This window comes from Polyodon spathula, chromosome 8 (genome assembly GCF_017654505.1).
Source record: "Polyodon spathula isolate WHYD16114869_AA chromosome 8, ASM1765450v1, whole genome shotgun sequence".
NCBI classification, from domain to species: Eukaryota; Metazoa; Chordata; class Actinopteri; order Acipenseriformes; family Polyodontidae; genus Polyodon; species Polyodon spathula.
Window position 1 is genome coordinate 33,838,587 of NC_054541.1, and position 16,787 is coordinate 33,855,373.

Consider the following 16,787-nt stretch of genomic DNA (forward strand, 5'->3'; position numbering starts at 1 on the left):
ATTTAACATCATTAGAGTAGCAGATAACTTTCTATTCTTAGAAACACAGCTTAATCCATTTTGTGGAATTATAAGATGCCTGGCTACAGTAATGAACTGGTACCTGTGAGCAGCAGTCTGTACTGTGGAATTCTCTGCACAGGTTTCAGCAGGTAATGTCTGAGTGCCAGGCTTGCACAGCGCGGGCTCATCTGAAAGCACAGAAAAATGATATGATCGAGATAACCCTTCTGAAATATTTAGAAAAAACTGGTACAAACCCACTTTTGCGTCAGTGAGTTTTCAAACACTTAACCCACAGACAGCTGTTGGCTGTATTAGTGCACAGAATTCAGAAAACCCATTTTATGGCACAGGGTGCCTCATTAGGCTGGTTGACAAAACAACATGTCACTGGTACTCAACTCCAGTTCACCAAAAGGAGCAAGTTTTTGGCTTAATCAGGAACTAAATATATGTTTGAAGCAGCTTTCAATAGCACATAAAATATAGTACTCTGAAACAGTGTTTATAGACAGGGTCCCCAAGTGGGAAATTAGATTTTGTTAAAATGAAAACCTGGACAGAATGGAGCCTTGAGTGGAGAACCACTGGTATATAGAGGCTTATTATATGTCACATTATAAAAGGTAATCATCATTATTGTACATTTGTGGTTACCTCAAACTCCTTCACAACTCCAGCAAACACAGGGTTCTTCCTGCACTGCTCATCCAGCAATGCCACATTCTTATCAAACTCTTTGATATAGGTGGAATACATTTTGAGGTATGGTCCCTTCTTCACAAAGATGTCAGCTATCCTTTGATTATCATTCCTACAAGAACCAAAACATACCACTTAAACAAAACAAACAAAACAAATACTAACACCACACAGAAACCTCCAACTGAAAACAAATAAGGTGCTCTCCATTATAACCTCTGCAGGTGGGAGCATTAAGAGGCTGCATTATTTGTGTGCTAGTGGATTGGTTTTATGGGGCCAATGGCAACCATGACCACAGTAACCAGTTAAGTGGTATAAAGGGACATGTTATAACGTTTTAAAAAACTTTCAGAATTAAGGTAACAAGGATGTTTACCAGTGAGCCATTCGCTCCTCCAGCTCCAGCAGCAGGTCCCGGTTCAGCTCATACAGCTGGGGAAGGTAGTAGAGAATCTGGTTCAGTATCCGGTCCTCAATCACAGGCTTCCCAATCTGCCGAGAGGCTTTAGCCACAGCATCTCGGAAATCCTGCAGACAAAGAAACAGACCATGTATCTCAAGCTATTACGACAGAAGTTTTAAAAGGTGATATTTCATTAAAACAGTTTTGGGGGGGGCGGAGTCGACAAATCTTTTTGTTGACCTGTCAATCGTGTATATGAGAATTGGTTCTCTTTGGATCCTACCTGGTTATACAGTATGGAGTAAAAACATAAGCAAACATTTAAGTGTAAACAGAATAAGAGTTCCTTTTCCCCCTCAATATGACAATGAAGAATATCACAAAGCATCAAGCAAATTCTGACTGTATATCCAGAAACAGCAGATAAATTAATTGCACAGCTGTCTGAAGACCACATCACACTTGCATATTCATGACATGATATAATGCAGCCATTTAGGGGCAGTATAATTGTGTAATTTATTGTAGTAAACAGCAGACATAATGACCATCATCATCACTCATACCGAAAGCAAAGAGATTAGCAGTTCCAGATTTCCATGTAAAAATGAATCACCAATGAAGTATTCTTATTCCAGATAAAAGTGGAAGAATTATCTATGCTTCATTAATAAGAGCATTAACATCTTAATAGCAGCTCTACAGAGATGTACCATTATAAATAATGTTTATGGGGGGGGGGGGGGGGGGGGGTAGCAGCAAGCTAGATGCCGGGACGTTATGTAAAGTGGAGTGCATTATTGAATTATTTTGCACAAGCAATATTCTAAAGAATCCATTGAACTGGAGCTCTCTCACTGCTAAATTCATGGTATCAGAGGAATTTGGTGGAGACCCACATGCTGAACTACCACATCCAGCGTCTGGGATAGAATTCAGCCATGAAAATAAACACAGACACAGTTCTTGGATAGAAAGGTATTTCCCTGCCCTTAGCTCATAAAACCTCCAAGTTTTAGCTCACATGGTCTAATTTATGAAAGCTGGAACTCCATTCAGTCACAACCACATACATGTAGAACTCAGTCACTGGGGATCCTAAAAGATTAAATGGAACTTGCTGTTTTCAAACAAACAAACAAGTCTGGTATGTCAGTAACACCACCTACTTAGGCTGCACCTTTATTTCCTGGTTCTAGACCGAGTGAGAATTACCCATTTTAGCAGTGTACTTAAACAAGGCTCCTAAGCAGCTGCCTTCAAATTTAATAGATTTTTTTTGTCCTTCCAAGCCTCTAAAGCTCAGCTGTGGAACAGCAACAGATGGCAAATGCTTGAAAACCACCAACAGGGGGTCGTCTATTGTACGGCTCCGCTTATTGCTGAAACGTAAACCAATCACACAGTGCCTCTTCACTTTTTCCTTTTTTTTTTTTTTTACTACTCGGTCCCTTACCATAGCTGAGGAATCCAGTCTTTATTGATAATACGAACAAAATCACTGTTAACCAGGGTCACCTTGGTTATTAAGCCTTACTCCTAGATGTTCATGCCATTATTATTCTCCAAAATAGAACTGCTGCCCCCTCAATAACTCACAGCAGTTTAAAAAACAGATTGGGTTTTATATACTATGCATACATTTTTTTTTAATTTTCAAAACAACCACAGTGAGATGTTGAATCCCAAAGAAAACATCCTGATGAAAGCACTCTGCTGTTGTGCTTCAACAATACCAACTTTGCACAAAACTTACAAAAAAGGAGCGAATCAGGAAGCTCCTATTACACACCTGTCATTAAACTGAAACTCACTGTAATATTACACTACCTGCCAGGTCCCATGGGTGGTGACGCAAGACATTTGATCACTTTACTCTGGATACTTTTTCACCTTTTATAGTCTCATCAAAATCACTGTGTGTGTGTGTGTGTGTGTGTGTGTGTGTGCACGCGTGCTTTGAATGGGGACTAAAAAGATAATTTACTATAAAATGAATGGAAAATACACGAATGCTTTTTCTTGCAGTGTTCAATAACCAATGTAAATCTTTTATCATTTATATTCATAAGCAGTCTAAGAACAATACTGCCACAGACATAGGCAACCAAAAGTGAGATCAGCCAAAAGTGCCTTTGTATTATTAAGCACCAGCACCATAGAGTGCTTAGCTGTATAGTGCCAGCTGGTTCTTGCTTCTTTATAACTTTTTGGCAAGAAACTAGAGCTTCTGATCTCATGTACAAACACCTTAACACAGACAAAAAAAAAACAAACACTATGAGCCATACAGAATGCCTGTAAACTCAGAACTTTAAAGACATTTTAGGAATTGTATTGAGTAAAAAAACAATACTTACAATATGAAGGAGTTTGAGAACATCCACAAACCTGTTTATAAAAAATATATATATATTATGCAAATAAAATTTTTCGGGTGGGGGGGGGGGGGGGGGGTGGGGGGGCACGGCCCCGCCCCCCTTTTTTTTCTCTGTTTTATATATATATTATTGTATTATGCACGGCAGGGGGGGGGGTGTTAAAGGGACGGGTTTTCTAAAAGATTACGTGTTATGCACAATGGGGGTGGGGTCTTAATTGGGGGGGGGGGTTGGGCCTGGGGTTTTTTGTAGTTTGTTCGGAAAAACTACAAAAAACAAAGTAATTTGATGACACAATGTTTCATTAATCGAGTCGTTACAGGTAAACCCCTCTTTTTTTGCTATCAATCTGTCTGTGTATATTTAGGTTCCTGTGTCTGATCGTTAGTGCTCTCTAAGCTAGGCAGTTTTTGTTTGTTTGTTTATTTTTGTATTTTAAAAAATTAAAATTTTTGCAAGCACATGAAAACTTCCATTTGATCCTGGGTCCTGCTTGAAACGGGGAAACTAACCTGTGGAGAGTTGCAATTTGATCATATACATATATATATATATATATATATATATATATATATATATATATATATATATATTATATATATATATATATATATATATTAAATAGAAGCACATTTGTATAAATTTCTGAAAAAACAATATACCCACACTTTCTCTGAACTCATGATCTCCTTGGCGATGTGGACAACTTTCGTTTTGTTGCCTCGTAGCTCATCATGCTGCAATTGAAAGACAAACAGATAGCAACCATCATGTATACATAATTGAATCATTAAATAGTCATTATTAAAAAACGATTGAGTACGAACAGCCAATCAGCTTCCAGATCTAGCGGGCTTCTGTTCTGCATAGATGCCCACTGGAACATTGAAGTGCTTTACTGTGAATTACATTTAAAAAAAAATCAATCTGCACATAAATACCGGCTTTTTCCCTTAGCATTCTAATCTACAACTAATCTAAAAGCTACTTAAACTTACTTTCTGTCGCTGGTCTAGAGACAAGAGAAATCATGTCTGTGACAGGACACTGTAATGAAGGCTCAATTCACAGCTACTGGACAGCAAATCAACAGATAAGACACGATTGGTCCACAATTCTGTCATTGGCTGGATCCATGAATAATTACGGCTCTAACGTGTAATTATTAGAGGTCGGCACAAGTAGAAAATCCGGAACTGGGTACCCGGCGTGAAAAATATGCAGGTACCCGAATCTTTTTCGGGCAATGATTTTTTATTTATTTATTTTTTTAAATTGACATATCAGTGTTTTAAGTGCGTGACACATATTTAAATACACATACATTTAGTCCCTAAGATCTGTAGACTTGTGTAACCTTTTTCAGTAATGGAAACAAACAAACATAATAATAACAATAATAATAATAATACTAATAATAATACCTTCATTGCTCATTTCTTGTAAAGACGCTGACATATCTGAATTTTTTTCATCGCGGTTTTCTTTTGAAACTTCTCCAACCACATGAAAATAATTAGTTATTTTTCCACATGTTGGTTTGACAAGTTTTCAAACTGTCTGGAAATAGGCGGGGTATGGGATTTGCAGTTTTTAATGTGTGATTAACAGAGAGCAGTGGACACCAATAAACTATATACTGTCACACACACCCCCCCCCCCCAATAAAAAAACAGTTTTTTTCTTTTATAGTCAATCTTTAGGAATTTCTAGTAGCACACGTGTGCCTAAATTAAAATTTACATTCGCACAAGCAACTTTTGTTATGCCCTGTTGTTATGTTGTTTTGTTTCAGATTTAGTTCCCAAGAATAGTAGCCGCAGCTATTATTAGAGGTGTACTTGATGCTCGCTGTGTGTTATTGATTGTTTCCTGTAAAACAGTGATATCCTGTCAGTTAAGAAAAGCTTATTTTAACGTTGTCTATTACGCCTCCTAGAGACGCACGCTTACAACTGTCGTCATATTCTTTAAATTCTCTAATTAATCAATCGAAACCCGGGTAGTAAAAAGAGACCTGGGTAGCGTCGGGTAATTTAAAACCTGTGTTTTAGGGTACCAATGCCAACCTCTAATCATATTTAGAAACAGGATTTTTCAAGCTGATAAAAGTGAAGACATAACAGGTTGGCACATTTACAGAATATACTAAAGCAGACATTCAATAATTCAAACTACAAAAATAAGAAAAAAAAAACTGCTCTATTCAGTTTAAAACCAATCTGTACCCACAGTAGAAGAATGTCATTCATGATAGCCAACTTCAGTCTCAAATTCATTCATCCCACAATGCACAAGACCAGAGGTGAGCCAATTTATTGAGGGTGCGCTGACCCAAAAACAAGAGCTACTTATTTTTGGAAGTTGTTCAGCTACACATATTTGATGGTTCAAACACAATATTATAGCAACAGCAGTTTACATTGCGGCTTTCCTATTGATATGAATTGGTTGTTTTATGTAGATCTGGCAACACCTGATAATGACTACAAACACTAAGCGCCATTTTAGAATTCCTTGACAAGGACCAGATCATCTCTTAAACTCCTAATGTTTACCTGACTGTCAACATTGCAAATCTAGATCCTTGAATTCTAAACATTCACCCTCACTGTCAGGCCTCATTCAATACTGTACTTGGTTTTGTTTGAACCACAAAGAATAGGAATGTAATGATGAAAATGCCTAAGTATGAACTTTAAAGACAGGAATACAGATGTCTTCAAAATCTTGTAAGGAATATTAGGTTTTTAAAAATTAAGAATAAATAAATATTTTATGGCCAAGAAAATAACAGACCTGGGTCATTAAGAAAGTCCTTATAGATTAGCTCTGTGCCTTTCCTTTAATAAAAATAAAAAAATACTGGCACCTGGCTTCCCTCCAGAAGATCAAGCTCTCCTTTGCTGGAGGCTGAACTAGCGTCTTCTTCTTCCGAGCTGTAAATGACTTCCTCTTCGTCAGAGCGGACATCCTCCAGATCAGGATCCTCGTCCTGCGAGGGCCTGGCAAAAAACAGGAAAACCCAGTCACTCACTCCCACCTGGGAACCAGGACAAATGCCTAGACACAAAGCCTTAGAGCAAAGCTTAACGAACACGGGATAGACATTATACTGGTACATAAAATACAATCTTCTAATTACCACTATCACTGTCGCTGCAAAACTCATGTTGGAGATCAGAGGCTTAGGACATAGCAGCATGCACTGAATGAAACAATAGAAATAAATTACAAATACATTAGCAATAAAACTAACAAAAGAAAAACTATTTATTTTGACCTAAGACTAGTGATACTCTGCTGTCACTTACATAGCCATTGATTCTCATATCAAGTCCAGTGTATGATTTGCTATAGCCCAATACTGCTACCTTAGCCTGAAGTAGTGTCTGCTTTCCGTCAGGGTGAAGGAGCTATATATACAGTATATATAGCCGCTTGTGCTTGTGCTGCCTAAAAGGTTTTGTGCTGTGGACTACCCTACTCTAGGGACCGAATGAATGGAGTGACTAACATGGTAAACAGAGTCAGGAAATCCTGACTGAGATATTTTATTTTTTGTATTTTCAGTTTGGTTACTGCTTATGAATTCACCCACTTTCAACCTGTAGGATCCCTATGGCTCACACAGTATACCTCAGACCTAATCACTACATTTCCCTGCCTCACCCTAATTGACTTTCAATTGCTTGACTCTGTAGCAGTTCCATGGGTATCAAGTATCTTTTGTCTGTCCAGAAAGAAACTGTCACTTACTGCTAAATACAGCTGCTTTGCTCTTACAAAGAAAACAACTAATGGCCACAAACATGATAAACCAATTTATTACCAAAACTACTTAAGCAAAGAGTACAGTACAGAAGTTACAGAAAGGCATTTTATGGGTCCTGAACAAAATTATTAGGGCTGACACACTGCAGTAGACTGGAAATGGAAGCCATAAAACTGTAGCATGTATAAACAAAGACCCAGAGTTAACAATGTACCACATCAGTAAAAGACATTGCTCAACCTGATTATTTTCTAGAAATAATCAGTGCCAAGTTCCTTCAGTAGGTACAGCAGCTGGAGGAGTATGGTACCTGTGGAAAAGTAGAGATCGGGGGATTGATTTGCAGCCAGTGCTGTCTCACTCTAGTCTAAAATGGGCACATCAAAGCAGTCATCTGTCTGGAGACTATTAAGTAACTGCTAAGTCATACAAAGTACTTTCAAAGGCCAGTTAGCCGATTTATTTTATTTCAGCTGGAGGAAATATGGTGTAACTGTACATGGATACTGCAAGCCTTAGGAAATTCAGAATTCAGTAAACCACTTTAAAAACGAAAACAGCAGTGAATTCAAAGGCAATTATAACATCAATTGAATTGTCACTGTAAAAAGCTTAAAGGTTAGAGCTTAAATATGAAGAAAGCTTCACTAAAGCTTTTGTTTCAAGCCAAGCACCGAAGGTAAAATGAAGATTAATGATGAAGTCGTATCAGACAGTATATTATTTTTTCTCCTGCACATTCATTGGCTGCCACTTTAATAAGTGCCGAACAAAAATAACTGACCTATGACCTGCACGGCCAACAACAAACAGGAAGCCTCTGTCTGTCATTTGCTATTGTGAACTACATACAGTACAGTAAACCATTCTGGGTTATACTTAATCTTGTATTTAGATTCTACACCACAATGACTACTGTAGGCTTAGATAGACATTAAAACACTTTCCCCTTTTTTATTTCTAAAGATCCAGGCCATAACAGCGAGTATGTTGCAATACACAGGGCAGTATTGGTAAAGCATTAGTGTGCCAGCAAATGCATTGTCATCCTATCAGTACATCCTGAATCAGTATGCCAAGGAGTACAGTAACATTCAAATAAAAACTGTACAGCCACTGATTTTTCATCACGAGAAAAAAATAAATCCTCAATAAAAACGAACAGAAAGGTTAAGTTTCTTTCCATTAATATAACAACATACAAATTTGTTTCCTGTTTTTCCATTCCAGTGACTTTGACAAACAAGCACACGTAGCCTGCAAGCACCTGCAGCCCCCGGCACTCTGTGTAAAAACAATTCTTCTGCGCTTTATTCCTGCGCCTGCTCAGTTTGTATATATGCTCAATATCAAGCCAACTAAATATCTGCTTTTTACAATTTCATTTAGGAACTTAATCTCATCTGTTCAAGTTCAAATAAACAGTAGTGCAATCCACTCTAGTGTGATAGGCACTGCATGCAATAGGTAAGACATTAGATACAATTACAATAGTCTGTATTAAATAATCTTAACCTTACACAACTCAGTAGGGGCTCAAATAATAAAGCAATGAAGTCCACAAGGACCACTTACTGTATGAATAGCAAAACAAGCTTTCTTCCTTCAGGTAGCATACACTGTCATCTGGAAGCACTTACAGACCAGTGAATATTACTTTCCAGTAGGTCCAGAAGCCCTGATATTAGTCCTCAGTAGGTGGGCAAGAGGGTCACCACCCTCTCCATAATACTGAAATATATTTAAACCCTACAGCTACAGGAACAATGCCAAGTAGTAAACCTACAGACCTAAGTGAGAATGAATCATGCTATACAATCAGCTCAGACTAGATTTACTGTAGCAGCGTCCTGACGGCAGAAATTCCTAGCACAAGGTTATTCCAATAATATATCTAAATAAGGGAAATTTTGACACCCAAGTACTGGGTGTGTTTCTACAGTAGCCCTGGTAACATGTTGCAATCTACTGTGTTGTATGTCATAACTTTTAATTACTCTAGTATTATTACATACAATGCCACAACACTATACTGAAGTGGAACTTGCAGACTCCACAGTATGGTTTTAACATCAAGGCACCTGCATTTGTAAAATAAGTAGGCAAGTAAAAGGCCTGTGTCTAAATCCTCAATTTAGATCAGAGGTATTGTACAAATGTTCACAACTTATGCTGTTTTTATTCCCGTGCTTTAAGCGCCCCTGGATAGCACCAGAAACATTTTAAACAACCAGAATGCAGGGTTTTAAATCCACTTCTAAAAGGACCCAAGACCATGTGGAGGACATGTGGTCTCGGTGTGTTGGCCACTTTAAACTCAAGTAAAACTATAAGAAAGTGAAGACGACAAAGTTTCATCTGATGCCTTAGTCTAAACGCTTGTGTGCTTGACAGTGTCTTATAATAATACTTCTCAATTTAGCATTGTGTGCTTGACGTCGCGTGTTGACCCAGCAAAATGCTCAGTCTCTGAAAGCAGCTGGGCCGGTTCACAGCCCACATCTGTCAGTCCGCAATTTAAAAAGGTACAACAGAAATAGCTTTTAGTCTGCATAAGCGTTGGTGTATTTTATTTATTTAAAAGGTATTGCACCCAGCTCAGGTAATGGAAAGAAGAATCATATTGCATAGCAACTTCACCCATGTCAGGTTTTACTACAAGCTTGATTCTCCAGTGTACAGGCAACATGCTCAGGTGTGTCTTAATAAGCTCATTGTAAATCCAGGAATGGATCAAACTGCTAATAGTAGTCTTATTTCCATCCCTGCAATTGCAAACATACAAACACTGTGACCCAGTATCAGGAGAGACGAAATACAAGATCTCAGTTGGGAGTTTGGGTGCCAACTGAACTAAAAAGATATGTTATTGTAAAAAGGCCCTATTAGAGAAGTGGTCCTGTTTCAGTTAACCTGCGTACACCATGTTGAAGTCCAAGAGCAGGATACAGTGGTGACAAATCAGAATCAAAAGCTGAAAACACATACTAAAAATGTATTTTGCCAATAAAACTCATCAGGCCCACCTTCTTCAAACATGTCCTGCCCAGCCACTGAAAGCCCCACAAGAGAGTGTTTTAGAGCAGTATGACCTGGTGTCACACTGCTTTCATAAATCAGGGTTGACCTGGGTGACAGACACAAGTGCACAATGCGCGTATCAATGCCCTGGAAGCAGCTCGTTACGGACGCTTCCATCCAAGCTTCTCTGGATTGAACCGTCGACCCAAATGTTGATTAGAGCAAATGTTTCTTCACTACTGCTGCAATCTGGCTCATGGTGTGTCTACAGCAACAAAAATATGAAGCCTACAGGCGAAACATGTTTGTTACTGAGAAATGAACATTTAAAAAAAAAAAAAAAAAAAAATGTTTTCAATTTAAAATAAAGGAAATTATTTCAAAATTTTTGAGTGCAGACTATTTTTGGATTTCTTTATAGTTTGTGATTTGGTCTATGCACCACAACAAACAATTTTGTTTACAAAGTGCTGCGTTATTTAGTTTTTTTTTTTTTTTTTTTAAACAGAATAAACAAAAACATTTCTTCTTAATGTGAAATGTTTATGCAGACGTGTCCGTTTGTTATTTCATCAGCTTATGAATGGCCGTCATGCATTTTGCCTCGCTCAACCCGAGTAAAAGCGTGTCGACCCACATCCTGAGGTGGGTCTCTCAGAGGCAGGTACAGCCCAGGTACGTAGTTTCACACTACGCGAGATTGTGACCCTGACTCCAGACCTGGGTAGGAATGCCAGTGTGAAAGGGCTTAACTTTTCTCAGTTTAGGTCAACCATCCCTCCCCTGAGGCATGTTCTTTAGCTGTATGTTGTGGGTGAAACCATTATTTTATATTGTTAACACTACATAACATTCATATTTGTTCACTATTTGTGTTGTCAAGAGAAAGTATTTTTAGCAGTGTGTCAGAAACTGATAATTAAAACCACACTACAGTAAAAAGTTAAAGGCAAAATCTGGAGAGGTTTTAATACTGTAGTTGTCAGCACTTTTATATTTTTTAATTCAATTAAGAGTTTTAGTTCAATTTTAAGGGAACATTTAATCATTTGCTATATAAATAAAAATTGCCATATGCTGGCAAAAAAAAATTGTCACTCAATACTCTGCTGTTAACTGTAGTATAAGTATTAGGAATCTTAATTGACAATTATGGATTTTTAAAAATATATATTTTCATAATTCATTGTTACTATTTTTGCTATTATTAACCTTGATTATCCTCCACCATGTATACAATATTACATTTATTAAAGTATTGCATTACCTGCCGTATATGTTCTTTTGCCTGTAGGTTATATAACTCCTCGTGGGTTCGTAAGGTTCCTGTACCTCATATACTGTTGTCTCCAAGTCTTCTAGGCTGCAGGAATTTTGCCAGCCAAAAGCCGGAGAGTGTGGGATGCGATTCCCAGAAGCATGTAGGAAAGGCAGATTCATGTATTCAGGGATTTCCTCATAGTAAGGCAGGTTCTCATATTCAACAGCTGATCCTTGACTTGTGAATGAATGTGTCGGTGAACACCCCTCCTCAGAGGTCTGTAAACAAGGGCCTTCGGTTTCATCCACTAAATCCCATTTGGCAGGCCTGCTGCTCTGCATGTCAAACTGCCCTTTCAGTTTCAGCCCATGCTTCTGGGACACAGGACTATGCGATTCAGCAGAAAATTCCTTAACCGGTTTGCTTTTCCTATCACCTCCCGGCGAGCCTGGGTTTGACTCCCCATCGGCCCCATTTCCTTCCACAGAGATATTTCCTACTGCTGTGCTGCTGTCTGGCGACTGGCTCCCCTTGGTAAAGAACTTGGGAAAGTCAAACATTTTCACAGCAAGTTTCATGCCCAGGAACTTCCTTAAAGAGTTCTTCTTTTGGCCTGTTTTGGGAGAGATCTCAGATCTTTCCATGTCTGCTGATGAAAACGACTTTGCCCTGGTTTTTCCAAGACTGATATGAGGAGCAGTGCAAGGAACATTCTGAGCATTGCTGTTTTTTAAAGATTCAGGGTACCCTAAAAAGGGTACAATTGGGTGAGGCAGCTTCCATGTTGGTTTCTCCTGAGGCTGCCCTTGCAAATGATCTGTGAATTCAGGATTGCTTTCTTCTACTGTTGCACTGGGACTGCTCTCGTTCAACTCTGCTGATAAGTCTTTTTTCAGCAAGCCTGCTGCTGGCAAACTGTGCCTTTGGGGCTTCTTTGGAGCCACTCTCGGGGACCGTTCTGTTTTGACAGGCAATTTCTTGTTGCCATTTTTCAATTCTACAACAGCTGGGCTGTTTGCTACAGACAGATCACAAGACAGTTTAAGTTGTTTGGGCAAACTCAAAGTCAAAGTGCCACAGCGGATGAAGTTGCTATTTTGCTCAGTCGGAGGGGTGTTTTCACTTTCAGTTTCTGTATTGGATTGTTTACAAGCTTCATCTTCCACATTCCCAGATATTTCCACTGGTATGTCAGAGGCTTTGCGCTGCTCAAATGATGGAAAATGATTACACAGCACATCAGGCGTCACAGGTTTTTCAACTGTTTGAGGAGCACTGTCTGTGTCAGGCAGGAGTTTACAAAGCTCAGAATTTTCATTGCTCTTTCTGGTATATGAAACACTCTGAGCATGAATAGAAACATTTGGGGACTTTATTTGACTACATTTGACAAGGCTATCTTGTTCATTTAGCAATAGCTCACTCGTATCTGTTTTTTCATCCACAAATGTTTCAATACAGTTTTGTCTGACAAGACCAGGATTTCTTGGTTTTCTGGGTTTTGGGACTGGAAGAGCTTTAGTCGGTGCAGCTTGTGGTACTGAAGAGTCGTGCGGATGTCTGGTCTCCTTGCTTAGTTCACATCTGCTCTCAGTTGATAGGACTGTGCTGTCGGCACTTCCTGGTCCCTCTTGATGCTTACCATTCTCCAATTCATCAAGACTTTTTTCTGCAAGATCACCAAAATTAGCTGTGGGTGAAACCTGTTCAGTGTCAGAAGCCTCTTTCATGGTATTGGATTTCTCCAGAGGTTTTTGCTGTGATTTGATGTGATAATTATTAGGCGATACAGCTTGGACCAAAACATCTTTGAGTTTTTGTTCCAAAAAGCTGGCCTTCAGGACCACCTGATTCTTGTTCAAAGCCTTTTCCTGGCCAGTGTCTTGTTTGATTCTTGTCCTTGAAAGAAGAGGACTCCGTTGTCCATCAATGTTTTCATTTTGCCAGACCTCCAGCTTTTCCAGCTGACCAATGAACATTTCATTTTCGTTACAGTGCTCCGTATTATTGCACGTATGGCTGCAATCAAAGCTGCAGGTGCATGTTGGTATGATATAGCTGGAATTAATCTCATGCAGTTCTTTCTGCAAGCCATTTTTACAATTAAGGACACCCATTTTCTGGGACAAGTCAATTTTCTCTTCCTTTAGATTTTTATTTTTGTTTTTTTGAGGGCAAGGTTTCACTTCAGGAACAGAAGAGCTTTTCGGAAGCCTTGGTTTTGGGGCTATTACTGGCTTGGCTTTCTTCGGCAAAGGGGCAGAATGTGACAGAACAATATCTGGCTTGGGTGCAACTGGTGGAGGAAGAGGCTTCTGGGTCACAGCAAACTTGGGTTTAGGGGCCACTGGTGGCTTCTTTATATCTGCAAAGAAAAAAAAAAACTGTTAGTTTCCCGTCTTACAAAATATAAAAATCATACGCTACTTTGGGACAATGCCTAAAGCATAGACTTTTCCTAAAGTTGAACAGTTATTTAAATAAAAACAATGTAACTTTTTAATCTTTATCAAATTTCAATGCTCTTTTACAATTCACGCATTGTAAATATACTGTTGTTCCACTTTGTGTTTTGCTTTTGACATGTTATCAAATCAAGTTGAAAGTGGGATATTTGTAAGGGGGTCATTTACAGTAGAACAAATTGCTATCCATTGTGCCAACTCAAAACAACAACAAAACTTAAATACAGCAATAGATCTGAAGTAGATTTTTTATTATTATTGTTATTACTATTATTAATGTATTGTATTTTGAGGTTGCAAATTCACTTATTTCTGGTGCCAGTATTAAATTCTCATGGACAGTTTATAAATTCTAATCAAAATGTTAAAAAAAAGTGAATTTTTAAAACTTACAACCTTTAAAATGTCCTACCAAGTAGCCAAAATATTTATCCCTTGCGATTGACTGGCTAAGCAGATCCCAATAAACAAAGCATGGGTCTGGCAGACAGCACAAGAGGGAGCTTTAGTTTAGCTGAGAGTCTGAGGGTCAAAAATAACTTCATAGCTTGTTTAGATCTTCTGTCTTGTGTATTTAAAAATGCAAATCATAGTAAATCACAACCAAAACAGTCTGTTTATTCTTAAAAACAAACAAACAAAAAAAAGTGTCCCTGAATCCCATGTGAACATATAATGAAATCAGTGGTGGGGCAAGGAACCGTGGCACTTCAGGGTTAGAAAAAGGTCAAACCGAGACTCTCCACCAAAGCTGTGCTGTAAGGCAGAGAAACAGAAGTAGCAGACAACTGCTAAAAAGGTAGATTGAGCAGCCATTGAAAAAGAAATCACAGAAACAATGCTTTATTTGTCCTTAAGAAAACCTCACATGGAATGTCAGACATCTGCAAGTTTTTTTTTTTTTTTCTTGGCTTCAAATTACAATGGAGCTTGTACAGCAAAAGGTGTACCAAAGATTAAACAATCTAGACCAGAGTAAGACTGCCTTCCACTGCTGAACATACTGCACTACACCTACTGTCTGCTATATGTTTTTTAATCATAAAAAAATTATCTTGCCTATCTTGGAGACTGTTTATCAAATAAATGATCACCCTTTATTTTTATTTTAAGGTCCATCATGCACTACACATTCAATTATAACTTGGTTCTGAAAATTAGGTTATGAAACTTGAGGATGTCTACATTACAGTACTATCCTACCTATCTTGAGCATAAAAACTAAACATGTACTGTATATTGCAGTCAAGTCTTTCATCCTTTCCTTCTGAATATACAAAAGATTTAACATTCCATGTTTGATTAGAAAAGTCTTCCAGTTTTATACTGCAAGAATCTTTAGGCTCAGGAGGCAGAGAGAAAAAACTGACATCTTCAAAAGATGCAGGCAGGGAATACAGTAGCACATTAAGTCAACGCTCTGTACCAACATCTGCGCATTTTTGCCCTGTCTAAAGACTTCAAAAGTAAATCGGCTTATCACAAAAAGGCAAATCAGCACAGTATACACCTGGCCTCTAACCAAAATAAACGACAAGTTGGAGTTTTGTGAACAAAAACAAAATATCCTCTAAAAGGGCATGTTATATCCGATCGAATGGGTTATATGCCTACCTAGCAAACTTGACTGACAGAATCATACAATATTATGCCAACATCTTAATAGTTTAATAGATTAATTCATATCAATTGGCAGTAGCTCATAGGTTAAAATAATGTTTGATTAAAAACAGCTAGAGAACCTCAAGGAATTATTTAATAAAGTAGTTTCTGTAAAATATCCTGCACTGTAGAGCTGTCCAAGTCATGTTTCGCAGTTCTGCTGTATTGTACTGTACAAATCATTTAACAGTGAAGTAAGACTCCATATACCTTACTGGATTGCTGTATTTGTACAGCTGTGTTAAACAAGCGAAAACAACAAATAACACATCTAGTAAGGGGTTGGCCTTGTTCCCATGCCATGCTTGTACAGTAGTGTATTGTGAATCATTTTTAATGTCATGGAAAATCGTTTTCAAAAGCATGTGCCTTACATTTAATCTATATAGTAACTGTGCTGTATTACGATCTTTGTTTAGCCGTCCAAGTGGGTAAATGTGATTGAATTGCAATGTTAAAATGTCACACTGGGTCAAGGTTTTTCAGCTTTTCTTTGCTTGCTGCATTTTAGCAGAAAGGTTAAACCATTCCCAAGCTTCCCCATTACTGAAGATAAATCCAAACGCCAGGCAAGTCATTTCCATGTTAGGTGCACCCTCTTGAAAGCATTTTTAAGAGGTTGGCTTGTTTTTATTAAGTAACTGAAATAGGTTTCGAAATATTTTCCCACTGCAAGCAATATGTCCCACAGCACTCAGATTTAAAAGAACGTAATGATGCCACTACAAAATGAAACATCTTTTAAAACTGTATGCGCGCCATTGTCTTACACTACAACACCTTATTTGCTTGTCTTTGGTAATACATAGGACATATGAAGAAAGATAACCCTCATGATGAATTTCAAAAGGTAATTATATAGTCCTGGAATAAACATACATCAACAAAGTTATTATTTTGGTGGTATGATGAAACAAAGCGTTTCGAAATTTAAAAGTGATACAGTATCTGGTGGTTATTAACCAACGTTGTAATTCTCAGTAGCCTAGGTGGTCTTCCAAATGTTAATTTATTTTGTTTCTGTGACAACTGGATTGATGTTTTTGAAAGAAAAGAAAACATGCAGTGTACCGGTAAGCAGAGTATATAGAAGGCTTAAGAGTTCTCAGAC

The 16,787-nt window shown here is 38.1% G+C and overlaps 1 protein-coding gene across 1 annotated transcript in view; it reads right to left on the bottom strand.

Annotated features, from left to right (window-relative positions):
* The window catches only part of LOC121319825 (FYVE, RhoGEF and PH domain-containing protein 6-like), a 35,864-nt gene that overhangs the window by 18,011 nt on the left and 1,066 nt on the right, over nt 1-16,787 (bottom strand). The window contains exons 2-8 of the mRNA XM_041257675.1: nt 11,556-13,914; nt 6,365-6,497; nt 4,159-4,229; nt 3,472-3,502; nt 1,085-1,236; nt 661-817; nt 104-191 (exon numbers count right to left, since the gene is read on the bottom strand). Of these exons, the coding sequence (XP_041113609.1) occupies nt 104-191; nt 661-817; nt 1,085-1,236; nt 3,472-3,502; nt 4,159-4,229; nt 6,365-6,497; nt 11,556-13,914 (2,991 nt within the window). The remainder of the gene's footprint in view (nt 1-103; nt 192-660; nt 818-1,084; nt 1,237-3,471; nt 3,503-4,158; nt 4,230-6,364; nt 6,498-11,555; nt 13,915-16,787) is intronic.